The following is an 18889-nucleotide window of genomic DNA, read 5'->3' on the forward strand; positions in this document are numbered from 1 at the left end:
CCCGCCCCACCGCTTCCCCCCACACCCGACTACCTTTCTGGTAGGATCCAGGTGATAACTCCAGAATTTTTCAGGCCTCCGCCCCGCTCCCCCTTCGTCGGCGGTCTCCTGGATCTATTCTAGGCCCCGGCTTCAATTGCGGCCTCGGTAGCCCCGCCTCTCGTTTTGGGCGGGCTTTCTTCCCGCCCATCTTCCCTCAGCCGCTCCCTGCACCTAGTGCAAGCTCCACCCTCCGTCCGGCCTCCCTTGCGGCGCAGAGAGAATATTCTTCGCCGCCATCTTTCTGTCCCCAGAGCCGACGGTTGGCTCCGCCCCCGTTCGGGCTGTGCAGAGTGGAGTTGTGCACAGCGCGCCCTTGTCTAAGGCGGGTAGGTGGGGGCCCTGAGTGGCCATATTGGTGTGAGCACACCGGTAATGACTGTCCTGCCTTGATATATGTCTTCCTGGACCTCGGCATCCTCCCTGCGTCGGCATCAACCACAGCGGTCGTATTCTCCCAACGTGGGACACGGTTAGTGCCTTCACCGAACAGGACCAGCTGTTTCCTGCCTATCTCCCCTCAGCCAAATCAGATACAATGCGGAGTATAAGCCCCTCATAGTAAATTTAAGCAGGGCAACACTTTCCGCAGGTCCAGTGACGGAGCAGAGGATCCATCTTATCTATTGCGTCTCATGTGAAATGCGCTATAGTCGTACAGTCCCTGGAGCAGTACAGTCACTAACGTAATGGTTTTCTGGAGCCGTACAGTCTCTGAAATAATTGTACTCTTGAACTGTACAGTCACTGACGTAATAGTACTCTGAGAATCGTGTATTTTCCTGGCGTAATTGTAATCTTCTGCCGCATGGTCTCTAGTGCATCAGTATGCCTGGCATAGCACACAGAGGCTTGGAGAGCCACGCTGCTGTCTTCTGTATTTGCCGCATGGCGTTGGCCTGGTAGGGGGTTTCACTCGCACGTTTTTTTCATCGGAGATCTGATTTTGTCACACGGCTGTTGTGTTTTCGGCCATTTCAAATATGTGCCTTGATTTCAGCAGAGCAACACTCAACCATTGCTTCTCACATAAAGGTGCTGGAGCCCTGGCATAGCATCTGCTCCCATATCTACTGCTCACAGGTACTCGCCCTTCCTTTTTTCTGCAGCCCCCTCCGGACACTGGCTTCATACTGCTCTAAGCAGAATAATGTGCGGCTTCTATCTCTTCACGTCTGCAGTGTTTGGGCCGGCCTTCCAGCTGGATAGAAGTTTGTGCTACCTGGCAATTGTCTACTGTGGTTCAGTGGATAAAGAAGCTGACCACAACTCGCTGGTCCAGAGGTTGGAACCATAGCACACAACAGAGAGTGCAGTTAGTCTCTTTCTGATCCCAGGCCTAATGTTCTACCGTCAGAAGAATTGACTGTTCAGAATCTACTTTACTACAGTCTTCGTAGTACGGCTTACTACACGTGAAGCCGTTATTCTACCTAATGTCGTCAGGTATCCAGACCTAGACCGCAACACAGAAGCCGTTATTCTGCCTAATGCTGTCAGGTACCCAGTCCTTGACCACAACACAGAAACCGTTATTCTACCTAATGTCATCAGGTATCCAGACCTAGACTGCACCGCAACACCGAAATAGCTGTCTCCAATTCCCTTCTCCGGGTTCTCTCCACGCTGATTTGTTCACAGGATACTTAGAGCCAATGGCAGCTGTGCTATATCCGCTATACAGGCTTCAGAAGCACCACCTTCCACGTACAGTAGTTGAAACGGCCGTATTACTGTAGAGACGTGTATCGGGTTGACTGCTTCAGTGGTACTGGTGTTCTGTACCGTATTCAGGTGAGTTAGACGCTCTCGCCTTCTGGTTCCTCGCGCTCTATTGCAGCAGTATTATATCTCTTATCGAGCACTTGGATAGGCCTCTACCAGACATGTTTAGACAATACATGCCGTCTTTCTGGTGACTCAAACGTACCCGAGGTCCATCTACTACACCGGTCCGGCTCTACTGTCCCATTTCAGGTGAGTCAGGAGCGTCCTCTTTCACGTTCATCTGAGTCTTTTGCAGCTTTTGCCTAAGCTCCCGTCTAATCACCACTCGTGGTGAGTTGCCGGCATTTATTGCTCCTGACGGGCTGCATCTGCGGTTCAGGCCGCGTCCAGGTGAGTCAAACACACCTTTCAGATGCATATTTCATTGTTAATAACATCTGTGGTTTGTTAACAGTTAAACGTATACACTACCATGTCCAAACGGAGCGGATCTCGGTAGCAACATAACTTGATTCTCCACCCTCAGGTGGGTCAGACACTCTCGTGTCAGGTACGGATGGTCGCGGTTTTACTGCGGCATGCTCTGGACCCTATGTGCGAGTTGCCCCACAGGAGTTTTTGCCACAGCCTCTGATCAGTTTACAGTACTGTCCGCAGGCTATCTTTACTGCAGGTGTTACGTCTATCTTTAATGTTTGGCCAATAATAGTTTATAGGTTCTAGTCTGTCCTAAGGTCCTTCGAGCTACCACAATGCCTAAGCTCCTTATCAGTCGAAACTTACTTATTCTTTCTTACAGACGCCAGGTAAAGCCTCCAGCAGCTCAGACAGGTAACTTCTGACCGTGACTGGAAAATGCATCCCACCTCAGACAAAAGTGGAATCTGACTCTGCGCAAGCATCGACCAGGGTAGAAAGCTGCTCCAGTCTGGGATCCAAGAATGAGTCTGGTGATGACGAGTTTCTTCCTTCAGCTAGAATTGTATCTTTTCCCTGTTATCCCCGGGAGTGTTGTCTTAGACTTAGGTAAGTGGGTCTACTCACCGCAATCCCCTCCCTGCTCCAGAGGGTCCAGGATGGATTTGGTTGTTTACATCGTCATACAGATTGACCTGCCTTTCGACAGCCTAGTTGTCCTCTGGGGTCTATTTTATCTACCTAGAGCCAACTTTCCTTACAGTTGACATAGTCCATGTTTTGCATGGACTTTCCTTGCTCGACTAATCTCTTTTCTAAGTCTGGCTGGACTATTTTTTCCATATCCACCCTCATCCCTGAATGATGGGTTTATCTTCCCTTTGATCTCAAAGTAATCCAGTAGCCTTCGTTCTACCTGCCTAGTCGAGCAATCTGTTGTCTCTTCTTAGCCATCCTGAGCCTACTTCGCGACGATGAGATCCAGGTTATTCCCAGGTGCCATTCAATACGTTTCCAGTGTTCGACTCTTTAGCAGGTTCCCAGTGGCCTGCTCTCAGGTCCTGTCATTTTCTCACAGAACGGACTTCAGCCGATTCCAAACAAGGGGGCGCATCGGTATATCTCTTTTCTCCCGAGTGCTTCGCAAAATTGGACTACTTCTGTGGCTGTGAACCCTCCGGTTCCAAGTTTTCCACCACTATGGTCCTTCCTCTCCCAGAAGTGCATCCCTCAGTGATGCCAACGGCAAATTCACACAGTAGTTGGCAAAATTCTATAGCCGCGTGGCCTAGCTTGCTCATCAGAGCATTCTTTCTGGACACCAGTCAGAAGATTTGACCATCCTCACTGTCCAAAACTTTTTCTTGCATGGGGACATGGGTTTTTGCCTATCGTTCCTATATAAGGTTCCATTTGGCTTTCGGTTTCACGAGCGAAATTATCCCCAAAGAAGTCCCTCACCAACTTTCCGTTCTTTCCATGTGGCTCCAATAGGCCAAATCATTGATGAGGTCACCGGAAGGACAAGCGCTCTTCTTCTTCAGGCTAAACCTCCTCATTCTTCAGGGCTTTTTTCCTCAGCGTGACTTTGGGGATCTTGGTTTGAGTCCATACTTGTTTTTCTCAGGATGAAATTTTCTTCGTCCAGCATTTGCCTCCTGTGAATCGCATGATTTTCCTTTGTTCCATGAATCTCTTATCCAGGTCCTGATTTCTTCAGGACTTGGCGACATCTGCGTTTGCAACGGACGGGTTCCTTTTCCTTCCAGTTGGTAGCCTGTCCTTTCAGACTCTCAACCACCCTTGGGGTCTCACAGAGCCTGTAGCAGCCGTGGTGCACTTCCTGTGGATCAAGGGTCCACTCTGCTTCATCCTGAATTCCCTTTCTTTCGTCCTCCTCGAACTTTTACTTCGTGACGCTCTCGCATCAGGCTACCTTGCCACCGCAACGGTAATTATCAAGCTCCGGCTTGAAGTGTACAGGTCCTCTGGCCTCCAGGTCAGCGTCTGCTCGCGGAATCTGGTCGACATTAGTAGGGTTGCCGGCTCAGAAAGGACTGCGTTCTTTTGAGTATGATGCACTCTGCCCGGGCAGTGTGTGTCCTCCTGGCGGTACTCTTTGGGTCTTCGTCTGGCACCTTTTCAGTGCGATGATATGTCCTCCACAGGTCCATGAGGTTTTCTTCAGAGCCCATGCCTAGCTTCGGCAAGTGCCAGTCGGGGTAAAAGACCTCGCAGGTGACCTTGCAGGTGACGAGGGTGACTTCCTTGTCCTGATTGGAGTTGTTTGCTGTTCCTTCCCCTTGGGGACTGCTTTGGGACGTCCCATAGTTTCCTGTGTCCCCCAATGAAGCGATAGAGAAAACAGGATTTTTAGTTGCTTACCGTAAAATCTGTTTCTCTGAGCCTTCATTGGGGGACACAGCGCCCTCCCAAGTTGAACAGCTCAGTTACTGCATAATATTGTTAGTGTGGATTTGTGTTTTCTGTGTTTTTATCTCGTCTACAGATTACTTCTCCTACTGCTTTCTCACTAACTGAACATCCTACTTCCTGTCGGTAGGGTGTACACTGCGGAGGAGGAGCTAACTTTTTTTCTGCATAGTGGCAGCCTCCTAGTGGCAGCAGCATACACCCACGGCTTCCTGTGTCCCCCAATGAAGGCTCAGAGAAACAGATTTTACGGTAAGCAACTAAAAATCCTGGTTTTGCTAATCTCTCTGGGTATTCTAGTTCCACCATCCCGTTTATTAATGTTGTTGCCCTCCTTTAACTCGCTCTAGTACCATTATATCCTCCCTGAGCACCGGTGCCCATAACTGTACACAGTCCTCCATGTGCGGTCTAACCAGGGATTTGTACAGAGGCAGTATAATGCTCTCATCATGTGTATCCAGACCTCTTTTAATGCACCCCATGATCCTGTTTGCATTGGCAGCTGCTGCCTGGCACTGGCTGTTCCAGGAAAGTTTATCATTTAACTAGGATCCCCAAGTCCGTCTCCGTGTCTGATTTACCCAGAGTTTTCCCATTCAGTGTGTAATGGTGATATTGATTCCTTCTTCCCATGTGTATAACCTTACATTTATCATTGTCAAACCACATCTGCCACCTTTTCGGCCCAAGTTTCCAACTTATCCAAATCCATCTGTAGCAGAATGACGTTCTTGGGGTCTGTCAAGTTTCGGTCATCCTTTCAGTTTTAGTGGAACTGAATCTCCCAACACAGATATGACTAGATATTTAGTGAGGTGAAGTTTTTTTGTTTTGTTTTTTTCTTTTAGTATCTTAGCCAGTAGAGAGTATTTTTATTTAAAGCGAACCTGTCACCTGTTTTGGCCGCTATAAGATGCTGCCACCGCCTTTCAGGGCTTATATACAGCATTCTATAATGCTGTAGATAAGCCCCCGGTCCGCCCTGAAAGATAAGAAAAATTATTATTCTCACCTGAGGGAGCTGTCCGGTCCAATGGGTGTCGCAGGTCCGGGTCCGGCGCCTCCCATCTTCTTGCAACGTCGCCCTCATGCTTGCTTCCTCGCTCCCGGCATCACGCTTCTGCGCAGGCGTACTTATCTGCCCTGTTTAGGGCAGACTGAAGTACTGCAGTTCGCAGGCACCGGGAAAGGTCAGAGAGACCGAGCGCCTGTTCACTGCAGGAATCTGCTCTGCCCTCAACAGGGCAGATAAGTATGGCTGCGCAGAAGTGCAATGCCGGGAGTGAGGAAGCAAGCAGGAGGGCGGTGTTGCAAGAAGATGGGAGGCGCTGGACCCGAACCTGCAACGCCCATAGGACCAGCGCCGGTGAGTATAATAAAAGGTGTTTTTTTTTTCTTCTCCTTCAGGTCAGACCGGGGGATTATATACAGCATTATAGAATGCTGTAGATAAGCGCCCTGAAAGGCAGTGGCCACATCTTATAGCAGCCAAAACGAGTGACAGGTTCCCTTTAATACTTTGTAGCTTCTGCTTTATATGCCGTAACACTGATAATTCCATTTTTTAATTCTACTTATTTAAACACAAATGTTTAGATATTTGATGTGTTTTGTCTCCAGGCAGGTTAAATATCACTTACCCAATGCTCTTCAAGTTAACCAACAAAAATTCTGATCGGATGACACATTGTGGTGTTCTTGAGTTTGTAGCAGATGAGGGTATTTGTTATCTCCCACACTGGGTAAGTGAACACTATAAATGTCTTTTGCAGAACAATGCTTTTGTTAAAGGGGTTTTCCAGGCTCATTGTTAACATCTGCAGTGATTCTATGTGACTGCAGACTTGTGAATCTTCACTGTGTGCAGTGTGCGTAATGTGAGGATTCTCTGGTGCCAGGAGCCGGTGGGCGCGTGGCTGTAAGTGTGCGTTCTGCATACATGCAGTCACTTGCTGACTAGATGTGTGTGCGGTGTCACTCAATACAAGTGAATTGAGTGAGGCCGGACACGTGAAGTCGGAATGTGGCCAAAACTCTTCAAATCACAAACTTGTAGGGAGCATGGTCTTGTGACTACATCGGCACTGGAGAATCCTCAGAGCGCATGATCTAAGGATTCACAAGTCTGCAGTTATATATAAAGACTGCAGACTTGAGCCCCAAGCCTGAACAACCCCTTTTAATATATTAAGGGGAATCTATCAGCAGGTTTTTGATATGTCATCTGAGATCAGTACGATGTAGGGCCTGAGACCCTAATTCCATTAATATGTCACTTACTAGGCCGAGTGTTGATGTTTCAATAAAATCAGTATTTTATCAGCAGGATTAACACTACAGTACTAGGCCTTTCCTGCCTTGGTGGTGTCTAAAACGTTCCTATATTATCAGGATTATGCTTTAGCAGCAGCTTTCTCATTATTTTGTATTAGATATCGGTGTGACCTAAATAGGAGCCGCTATCACCGAAGTATGAATCTCGTATTTTCTTGAGCTCTTTTTTTATCTGTGGAATTTGCCTAAAGCCGTTTTCACACGTCTGACATTCACAGTCCAAGTACAGACTACGGAGTCTGCTCAAGCACTGTCTCCTGACCTAAACTCAGCAGACCCCAAGGAATATAGATGAGGCTGCTAAGAGACTCGTAGCCATCCGGACATTGCACTTGCTCGGACTGTGGATTTCGGATGTGTGAAACCATTCTAAGGAATATCTAGTAATTAAAGCTACTGATCAAAGGACAACAGTAATGATGTTGATAATGATAATCAGATTTTTTTTCATGTTAGGACATTCCTGAAGGCGTCCATGCTGTAGTGTTTACAGTTTTAGTCCTGAAGCCTGTGTTTTCAATTTTTATATACGGTATCTGGGTAAAAATTAGCCCTGCCTGGGTTAAAGAAAAAAAAAAAAAAAATCACTAAGAATTCAATTTTGAGAAAGAAATGCAAATTCCAACAGATAGATGTTGAGATTATGGGTTTTCATCCTTCATGACATATAAGCCCGTTACTTTACTGTTCCTCACAGATGATGCAAAATTTGCTTTTGGAAGAGGGAGGTCTTGTGCAAGTGGAAAGCGTCAACCTTCAAGTCGCTACGTATTCCAAATTCCAGCCCCAGAGCCCAGATTTCCTAGACATCACAAATCCCAAAGCAGTGTATCCTTCCTTTGTATTGGTGTGAATACATTTAGGTGCCAGCCAGGCTGTTGGCTCATTCCATCGCTTATGTGTTGTAAGCAGCTCATAGATTAGTGCACTTCTCCTACTACACTGTTTTTCTCTGACCTTCCTTGACTTTACAATCAGATTGGAGAACGCATTGAGGAACTTCGCTTGTTTGACCACAGGAGATGTAATTGCTATTAACTACAATGAGAAGGTAATGTGAAATCATGGGCAGCTTGCTTGATTGAATAAAACTTTGTCAAATATTTATTACGTTTCCATTGGGAGGGAATCTCTAAGCATTCTCCTACAGTATGTTTTTATTTTTGCTTTGCTGCACATTTTGACATGCGTATAGATTTGTAACAGTGTGGGGATGTGCTTTCCTGATCTTATCCACTGTGCTAATGTAAAATGCCGCCAATAATTTTTTTTTTCCCCCTCCTCCCACAATTCTGGAAAATCTTTAAGCATATTCTCTCGGTTTCTGTTTTAGCTATACCTACTCTACAGTTAAATGCAATCGCTTGCTTAGGAAAAATCAGTAAGCTTTATGTTTTGGGACTAAAAATATTTTTGAAATCTTGCACATAATCTGTTTGTTTTATAATGGTGAAACCATTGGCTTTTGTTTGACACTTTAAAACTAGAGTTGAGCGACTTTGGTCGGATCGGGTTTCGTGAAACCCGAATGAAACAAAATAAGTTTCAGATGAAACTCGTCCGACTAGAGCAAAAAAGTCGCAGTTTCGTCCGACTTTTATTTCCCATTGACTTGCATTGGGGTCGGGTTTCGGACGAAACTCCGACTTTGTTTTGCTCTAGTCGGACGAGTTTCATCTGAAACTTATTTTGTTTCATTCGGGTTTCACGAAACCCGATCCGACCAAAGTCGCTCAACTCTATTTAAAACTATTCTGATTACAGATTTATGAACTTCGCGTCATGGAGACAAAGCCAGACAAAGCGGTGTCCATTATCGAGTGCGACATGAATGTAAGTCTGATGTAGTAAAAATATCCATTCTCATTGAACAAGCTCCAAAACAGGCCGGTCTGTTAGATAACTGTCAAATGTGTCGCCAGAAAACGACTTCTTGTTTAAATCAGATTTTAGTGTTGCATGTATTTTAACCCCATTACGACCTATGAAGTGTATATATACGTCATAGAGTGCCTCCAGCGCTGAGCCCGTATGTTTTTAGGCACATAAAATCTGATCAGTGGCCGTCATTCACAGCAGATGACCATTTCTGCAATGTGTAGCACAAGCGATCAGGCGATCGCAGCTTCAAGTCTTCTCTGAAGACTATTGAAGCAAGTAAAAAGTTAATATTTTTAAAAACATATTTTTTTTTGTAAGAAAAAAAAAAATATAACAGGTCAAATTGCATCCCTTTTCCCCCCATTCAAAAATAATAATAAAAAACAAATATTAGTTATCACCACATTCAGAAACGCCTGATCTATCAAAATATAAAAAGAATTAATCCAATCAGTAAATGGCATAGCAAAAAAAATCAAAACTCCAGAATTACGTTTTCCTTTGGTCACCGCAACATTGCAATAACAGCAATCAAAACAATATATCTACACCCATATAACATAAATAAAAATGTTTCCCAGTGCACTATATGGTAAAATAATAGTGGTGTTCAAAAGTGCAACTCGTCTTGCAAAAAACAAGCCCTCACATGGCCATATTGACAAAAAAAATAAGTTATGGCTGTGGCAAGAAGGGGAGACAAAAAAAAAAGCTGAAAATCCTAAGGTGGTAAAGTGTTAAAAAATAGCAATTTTTTTTTCACCAGTATAGGATTTGTAATATAAAAAATTGTAATTTTGCCATTTTCATACTGTTTATTAGAGCCATTTTACACTCCTACTTCCTGATTTTCTGAAAGCTGTTTATCAGAGGCAGGATTACTTTGAATGAACACATACACACACATATTATATATATATATATATATATAATATATATATACAGTTGTGGCCAAAAGTATTGACACCCCTGCAATTCTGTCAAATAATACTCAGTTTCTTCCTGAAAATGATTGCAAACACAAATTCTTTGGTATTATTATCTTCATTTAATTTGTCTTAAATGAAAAACACAAAGAATTGTCCTAAAGCCAAATTGGATATAATTCCACACCAAACATAAAAAAGAGGGTGGACAAAAGTATTGGCACTGTTCAAAAAATCATGTGATGCTTCTCTAATTTGTGTAATTAACAGCACCTGTAACTTACCTGTGGCACCTAACAGGTGTTGGCAATAAGTAAATCACACTTGCAGCCAGTTGACATGGATTAAAGTTGACTCAACCTCTGTCCTGTGTCCTTGTGTGTACCACATTGAGCATGGAGAAAAGGAAGAAGACCAAAGAACTGTCTGAGGACTTGAGAAACCAAATTGTTAGGAAGCATGAGCAATCTCAAGGCTACAAGTCCATCTCCAAAGACCTGAATGTTCCTGTGTCTACCGTGCGCAGTGTCATCAAGAAGTGTAAAGCCCATGGCACTGTGGCTAACCTCCCTAGATCTGGACGGAAAAGAAAAATTGACAAGAGATTTCAACGCAAGATTGTGTGGATGTTGTATAAAGAACCTCGACTAACATCCAAACAAGTTCAAGCTGCCCTGCAGTCCGAGGGTACAACAGTGTCAACCCGTACTATCCGTCGGCGTCTGAATGAAAAGGGACTGTATGGTAGGAGACCCAGGAAGACCCCACTTCTTACCCCGAGACATAAAAAAGTCAGGCTGGAGTTTGCCAAAACTTACCTGAAAAAGCCTAAAACGTTTTGGAAGAATGTTCTCTGGTCAGATGAGACAAAAGTAGAGCTATATGGGCAAGGGCATCAACATAGAATTTACAGGAGAAAAAAAGAGGCATTCAAAGAAAAGAACACAGTCCCTACAGTCAAACATGGCGGAGGTTCCCTGATGTTTTGGGGTTGCTTTGCTGCCTCTGGTACTGGACTGCTTGACCCATGTGCATGGCATTATGAAGTCTGAAGACTACCAATAAATTTTGCAGCATAATGTAGGGCCCAGTGTGAGAAAGCTGGGTCTCCCTCAGAGGTCATGGGTCTTCCAGCAGGACAATGACCCAAAACACACTTCAAAAAGCACTAGAAAATGGTTTGAGAGAAAGCACTGGAGACTTCTAAGGTGGCCAGCAATGAGTCCAGACCTGAATCCCATAGAACACCTGTGGAGAGATCTAAAAATGGCAGTTTGGAGAAGGCACCCTTCAAATATCAGGGACCTGGAGCAGTTTGCCAAAGAAGAATGGTCTACAATTCCAGCAGAGCATTGTAAGAAACTCATTGATGGTTACCGGAAGCGGTTGGTCGCAGTTATTTTGGCTAAAGGTTGTGCAACCAAGTATTAGGCTGAGGGTGCCAATACTTTTGTCTGGCCCATTTTTGGAGTTTTGTGTGAAATGATCAATGTTTTGCTTTTTGCTTCACTCTCTTTTGTGTTTTTTCATTTAAGACAAATTAAATGAAGATAATAATACCAAAGAATTTGTGTTTGCAATCATTTTCAGGAAGTATTATCTGACAGAATTGCAGGGGTGTCAATACTTTTGGCCACAACTGTATGTATGTATGTATGTATATGTATGTGTGTGTGTGTATATATATATATATATATATATACATACATACACACACACACACACACACACACACACACACACACACACACACACACAGGATCAAGCAATATGCAGTGTCACAGATACCCCTGCTCGCCTCCCTTTACAATGATCATTGCACACGCTAATATTAGATGCTTCAATACAATGTTAAAGGAGTTGTCAGGTGAAAACTGATAAGCCTGCAGTCACTCTGAGTGACTGCGGACTTAGGAATCGCTCCCACCGGTTTTAGACCCAGGATTGGAGTGTATGTAGGAGTTATACATACCCCCGGCCAATGGGCGCAGCCTCGCTCTCCAAACCCTTTTATGGAACAAGGCCACGCCCTCTATACCTCTTGCTCTATATTTTTTTACTACAGATGGACACATTTTAAAGCTAGCAGGGGCTCATTTCTAACATCTCGGCACAGAAACCTTTTTTAAACACCTACAATTGTGGAATTTTTCTATCATGATCTATTTATTAAAATGTACTTTGTTCTTGGGAAACCCCCTTTTAATAGATTTTACCGTTTTTTTTAATATTATGGCATACTACCGTATTGCAACCAATTGATCTTCTATGTGAATCTACAGAGCTGCATTTGAGGTTTTAGACTATGTGCAAGCATTTGAGTATTTGCTTGCATAAATTTCTGCATCTCTTGGCAGGAAAAACGCTGCTTAAAAAACATGCTTTTTTTGTGCTTTTTTAATGCTTTTTTTGTATGCGTTTTTGTACAGCAATGAAGGCTTTTTTGAAGATATTTAAAAAAAAAAGTTTTGTGATGTAATTTTTGGTTCAACACCACCTTTTTCATGCTGATGTAGTGTGGCATCAGGGTAATGGGATTAGGGCTTGGCCTCAGCAGCTGTCATTGACACCTAGCCCTAAACTTAGTAATGAAGAGGTGTCAGCCCGACACCCTAATTACTAAGCCGATAAGTAAACACAAACGAACACACATGCAAACCTACACACACATTGTCACCAGCCTATGTAGGAGCATTAACAGAACGATCTTACATAGGCTGTAACCAGACTGTAACTGTTAATTTTTTTTTTTTATAAATTCTTTATTTAAGAATGTTATTACAAGAGAATTTTAAAGAAATAAAAATGAAAAAAAAATTGCTTGGGCTCTCTCATTTTAATAACCAGTAGGGAAAGCTGTCGGCTAAGGCCTAATGTTAATATTTCGGGAAGGAGCCAATAGCCATAAAGGTTCCCAGGCTTTTAATATCAGCTCACAGTTGCAAATACTTAAGGAAATTTGTTGATTATGTGCACAACACTTCAGGATTGTCATTGAATTAGCCTGCATAAGGATTCCATAGCGTTTTGGCCCATTGCTGCATCAAAAATGCACTGTGTGCACATAGCCTTATATTGCTGTCATCGTAAATGTGATCTATAGATGCATAAGATCATGTGTATTTTCGGTTTGACTGCTGTCCATGCACACAATGGAGCGCACATCAGTAAAACAAGGACCACTTGTAGCCTATGTGTTAGTGCCGTGTTGAAAAAAAAATGCAGCATGTACTAGTACAATTTATGGAGAATGCTAATCTATATAATAACGGCCAACTGTTAGGCCTCTTTCACACTTAAGTCTTTTGACGTCAGTTCCAATCGCTCAAAGTGTGAAAAAACGGATCCGTTGCAGATTGGCAAAAAAAATTATGCACTGGATCCGTTTTTTTGGACGGATCCGTCACAGCAGCCAGTGTATGAAATTTAAAGGAACAGAACTAGAGAGAAAGATGTTTTCTGTGCCAGAACAGCTTTTGGGGTTAAATTTAATGAATGGAAAATTTTTCGGGCATGCTCAGTTTGAAAAAACGGAATTCGTCACTGGAATTATCAGTGACGATCCGCCGCCCATAGACATCCATTATAGCAGGTGATGGACGGCGATGGATCCGTCACCAGCCGTCTTTTCAACGCAGACAAAAAACGTTACTATGTATCCAGACGACGGACGCTGAAATTTCGACGGATCCGTCAAATGACGGATGCAACGGATGGCCATCCGTTGCAATCCGTCCCTAATGCAAGTCAATGAGAAAAAAACGGATTCCGCTAAAAAAAACGGATCTTTTTTTAAAAAAAGGGCGGATTGCGACTGACGTCAAATGAAGTGTGAAAGAGGCCTAACCCATCCTCGATGGAGAGAACCACATGGATCTAGTCACATCTGCCAAATACCAACGTGATTAGACTCAATTTAAAGATGGCTGTCTGAACCCGACCATACACCTTGTTCACGTGTCCGTAATTTGATCTTCATTTAACTTTGTAAGCCAAAATCGGGAGTCAAACTGACTCAGCTTAAAACTAATATAATTGATATATTTGGTGCTCGTTGGGAAACGATCCACTTCTAGTTTTGACTTATAATTTTTTTTGTTTTTTTTTTATGAAAAGCTGACCAAATAGACTGACATATGATAAAAGCCTAACACCTCGTTCTGTCATGCGTATTTTCAATTCTGAATCTCAATGTGATGTTATAGAGCACATGATTGATTTTTCCACTTGAATTGTATGTATTAAAAACATTGCAGCATGCACTAGTCTGATTGGTTTTACTGATCATTCCAAGTGCATGTGATATCAGGCAGAATCCTGGAGATCAACTGAACTGAGAGAGATGGGAAGCTCAGGAAGAACTGCAGAAGAAGCTGGTTGCAGCTGCAACAAAGTAGTTTGTGTTTAAATAGGACCACCCATTCAGCTATGTGAAGATAAGAATAGAAGACGACGGAAAAAAGTACAAGAAAGAAACAGTTGGCCTGGGTTTGCCGCATCCGAGTAGTAAGGGCAGGAGGCAAGATTAGGCCCAGATGTAGGTGCTGAGCAGTGGTATGGCTATACTGCGGTGTTGTGCAGTTTTGGGTGTCACCGTGCGCCTACCTGGTTCCTTGTTGAGGAAGGAACCTCCGCACCACAGAAGAAAATGATACTGTAGGTCTTGCTGCAGTGACAGTTTATTTTGATTTAGCAAGGAGTCAAAAAACGATCTGGTCCAACGTTTCAACTGGGAGCGGTCTTTGTCAAGGACATCTGTTGCGGGTGCATGTAGGCAGAAATCTAGCAGAGCAATAACATAAGTCGTAAGATCTTTCATGTCAAGGAGGACCTGTGTGGAGCAGGAGCCAGGATTAAGGAAATGCGGCAAGCAGGGTATAAGCCTTGAAGAACCTCCTTGATGTGAAACAGATCTTACAATTTACGTTATTGCGCTACTAGATTTCTGCCTACCAGGACCTGCAACAGATGTCCTTGGCAAAGACCGCTTCCAGTCAAAATAAACAATCACAACAGCAAGAACTAAAGTCTCCTTTTCTTTTGTGTTGTTGAGGTTCCTTCCTCAACAAGTCTGGACCACGAGTCCCTTCCTCAACCACACAATTTTTTTTAATAGAACAGTGTTCCGGTCTTTCTTTCTAATTTGCCTACCTGGTTCATGGCACTCCAGACCCGTTCCCAGGGTACATCTAGAGGATTTAGAGGTAGGTAGGAAGAAGACAGACAAGACCGTTGTATGGACAGTTCAAACGGTTTACTGGATATCCGATCAAAGGTTCACGGCTTTTTCAGCATTTAGCCGCAGCATTGGATTTCTATACAAGTTCCAGCTGGATGATAACGGGACTGATACTCTGATATGGCAAATCTGTAACTGAGGTGTGGCCTTGCTGCCATGAGCGCTCTAGCTTTAAGGTCTGTCGGGTTTTACCCTTGGTCTCTTGGACTACCTACTGTAGCGGGCAAGATGCTGAGTGCCATTCGCCAGTGTGCAGACCTGGTTGGGTTCTGTATTTAGAGTCTCTGCATAAAGCCAGAACGAGCCTTTTATATTTTTAGTGTTGTCGGCTCTTGGTTGTCTAGAATGGTAAAAGGTATCCTAGCAGCCCTACTCCTTACCTCTAGTCGGGTCTGGCCTTCTCCAACTGCCAACTCTCTAGTCACGGTAGTGATCAGACATCCTCCAGTGCAGTCACTTGCCACACTTATACCACCTCCTGCTGGTCTCCAATGGTATTACAGAGCAACAACTTACATTTAATCTGACAGAATGGCACCAGGCAGTACATCAAAGCATGAATTATTCCTCAGGCTGCTATGAATGCAGAAACATTTCTAATGGCCCCTTTTGGGTCATTACAGGTCTGTATATTAAAAGGGTTGTCCACTACTCGAATAACCCCCCTTTTTCAGTCACTGTTTTCTCCCTCTAAAATAACACCTATACTGCCCTCTTCTGCCAGTGTCGCTCCTTTTGGTGTCTCCATTGACTGTCTGCATTGATGTCTGCTTAAGACCCCTTTGCCTGTCATTATGATACTTCTGTGAAAACCAGCATTTAGCTGGCGTTCATTGGAGATTATGATTTTCTTTATACATAGCCGTGCTGGTGCATTGCTGTGTATAGTACAAGTAGTCTAATGATCGCAACTTTAAGTACCCTAAGGGGACTAACATATATAGTAAAAAGTGAGAAAATTCTTTTACACATATGGAAAAAATACAAAAGTTCCAATCGCCCCCTTTTGCACCATTAAAAATAAAATAATTAAAAATAATAATAAATGTACATTTGGTATCACAGCTTCCAGAAAAGTCCAAACTCTCAAAATATAAAATAAATTAATCTGCAAACGGCGTAACAAGAAAAAAATAAAACCGCCGGAATTATGGGTGGTTTTGGCCGTTGCAACAATGCAATAAAATGCAATTGGAGGTGATCAAAACCTCGACCCCAAAATATAGTCCGAAAAATGTCAGCTCAGGGTACAAAAAAAATAAGCCCCTAATACAGTCCCATATCCTAAAAATTTAAAACAGTACGAGTCTCAAAAAATGGCAAGAAAAGAAAAAAAAAATTTTTTTTTTTTTTCACGCCTTAAATTTAAAAAAAAAACAAAAAAAACACACTATACATGTTTAGCATCTTGATAATCGTACAGACCTGGAGTCTTATTGCCTGGTCAGTTTTACTGTATTTTACTGTATAGTAAGTGTGGAAAATTTAAAAAAAAAATGCAATTTCAACACACTTGGAATTTTTTCCCGCTTTCTAGAGCATCACATGATAAATTGAATGGGGTCATTCAATAGTACAACTCGTCACGCAAAAAAACAAGCCCTCATACGACTATGTGGACTTAGAAATAAAAAAAAGTCATGGCTCTTGGAAGAATAGGAGTTAAAAAAAAGAAAATCAAAACCGAAAAGAGCCCAGTCATGAAGAGGCTAAGAATATCCTGTTTCCGCGAAAATAAGGTGTAGTAGGAATTTTCAGCCTTTTTGGAGTACACTTGAAATATAAGCCCTACTCCAAAGAGAAGCCCTAGCTGCGGATCACTGAGGAAGTGTCCAGGCAAATAAAAAAATTAAAGAACCCTTAACTCCCGGAGCTTTTTTCGGTTTTGCATTTTCGTTTTTCGCTCCCAGAGCCAATTTTTTTTTTATTTTTCCGTCAATATGGCCGTGTGAGGGCTTTCTTTTTGCGTGATGAGTTGTAGTTTTGAACGGCACCATATTAGTTTTACCATATTGTGTACTGGAGAATGGGGAAAAAATTCCAAGTACGGTGAAATTGCAAAATAACGTGTGCAATCCCACACTTGTTTTTTGTTTTGGCTTTTTTACTAGGTTCACTAAATACTAAAACTTACCTGCCATTATAATTCTCCAGGTCATTACGAGTTCATAGACAGCAAACATGTCTAGGTTCTTTTTTATATAAGTGGTGAAAAAAAATTCCAAACTTTGTTAAAAAAAATAAATAAAAATTGCCCAGTTTTCCGATATCTGTAGCGTCTCCATTTTTCATTATCTCGGGTTGGGTGAGCGCTTATTTTTTGCGTACCGAGCTGACATTTTTATTGATACCATTTTGGTGCAGATACGATCTTTTGGTCGCCCGTTTTTGCATTTAAATGCAATGTTGCGGCGACCAACAAAAACGTAATTCTGGCGATTTGATTTTTTTTCTCGCTACGCTGTTTAGCGATCAGGTTAATCCTTTTTTTTTTTTTATTATTGATCGGGCGATTCTGAACGCGGCGATATCAAATATGTGTATGTTTGAATTTATTTTTGTTTTATTTGAATGGGGCAAAGTGGGGTGATTTAAACTTTTTTTTAAACATTTTTCTTTAACTTTTGGCATGCTTCAATAGTCTCCATGGGAGACTAGAAGCTGCCATAGCCTGATCGGCTCTGCTACATAGAGGCGATTATCATATTAGCAGATTTACTCACTTGCTATGAGCGCCGACCACTGGGTGGCCCTCACAGCAAGCTAGCACTGAACCATTGAGACCTCCAGGAGACTTCAGGTTGTCATGCCAACACCGGTGACCCGCGATCATGTGACTGGGTCACTGGTGTGCATATTTCCAGCGTGATTGCCGGAAGTGCTTGTTAAATGCCGCTCTCAGTTTGACAGCGGCATTTAACTGGTTAATAGCCGCAGGTGGATCGCGATTCCACCCACGCCTATTGTGGGCAGATGTAAGCTTTTCCAAACAGCTGATATGTGCCGGGGAAGATGTGGGTTCACCGCTGGAGCCCACATCAAAGGGACATCGTACTATTACGCCAGATGTCGGAAAGGGGTTAAGGGTACGTGCCCTCGATCAGGAAATATCAGCATATATTCGTTGCGTTCAGTCACGCAGTTAAATCCACATGTGTTCATTGAACATTGAAGCAGCAGTTTGGATGCAGCGCAGGGATGCGGTGTCCAAAACACTGCTATTCTGGATCGTGGGTACATACCTTAATTAAAGAAAAAAGCAGACACACAGTGCCAAAAAAAAAAACTCCCTCGCCAGACCCTATATAATAACAACTTGCAAGTGCCGGCGGCTGATGAGCTATCACACAGAGATTTCCTTCTCTGTCAGGTCCCCCTCGCCATTACAACTGCATTGCACAGCAGCTCGCACACAGCGGGTCCCGGTATCCCTCTGCTCTCAATAATGCCGCACGAGTGATCCAGCTCCTGCCCTACAGGGAGAGCAAACCTCTGTAGCATGCAGAGAGAACTGACGGTGATGCAGATTTGTATGCAAGAGCCCATTCACATGCAATTCTTTTGGGGGGTGTCTGTTTCTTTTGGGGCTACATAGTAGATGGAGAATAATAAATTTAAAAATGGAAATTAAAATCTATCGAATTTATCCAGTAGATGGCACCACATACAATGGAGAGAAAGCAATAGAGTGGGAATGCCCACCTCAAAATTCATAGGACCTGACATTGTCAAGTACAATGCAGCCAAACGTGAGATTTTATATAAAAACTTAACTTTTACTAGTCACTAAAATAAAAAAGTGCTGCCTAAACAAAAGGAAAAGGGGCCCCATCTAGGGTATGTGACCTTTGGCATAGGGCGGAGGCACAGGATCCTACAAGATTAGACA

At 43.2% G+C, this 18889-nt stretch overlaps 1 protein-coding gene across 2 annotated transcripts in view; it reads left to right on the forward strand.

Moving 5' to 3' along the window:
• UFD1 (ubiquitin recognition factor in ER associated degradation 1) overlaps nt 1-18889 on the forward strand; it is a 47046-nt gene that overhangs the window by 18365 nt on the left and 9792 nt on the right. For both annotated transcript variants that reach the window (XM_073559096.1, XM_073559095.1), the window contains exons 4-7: nt 6241-6362; nt 7652-7782; nt 7933-8005; nt 8719-8787. In XM_073559096.1, coding sequence (XP_073415197.1) covers nt 6241-6362; nt 7652-7782; nt 7933-8005; nt 8719-8787 — 395 coding nt within the window. The remainder of the gene's footprint in view (nt 1-6240; nt 6363-7651; nt 7783-7932; nt 8006-8718; nt 8788-18889) is intronic.

This window comes from Dendrobates tinctorius, unplaced genomic scaffold, assembly GCF_039654945.1.
Source record: "Dendrobates tinctorius isolate UK_male_01 unplaced genomic scaffold, ASM3965494v1 ptg000265l, whole genome shotgun sequence".
Classification (NCBI taxonomy): domain Eukaryota; kingdom Metazoa; phylum Chordata; class Amphibia; order Anura; family Dendrobatidae; genus Dendrobates; species Dendrobates tinctorius.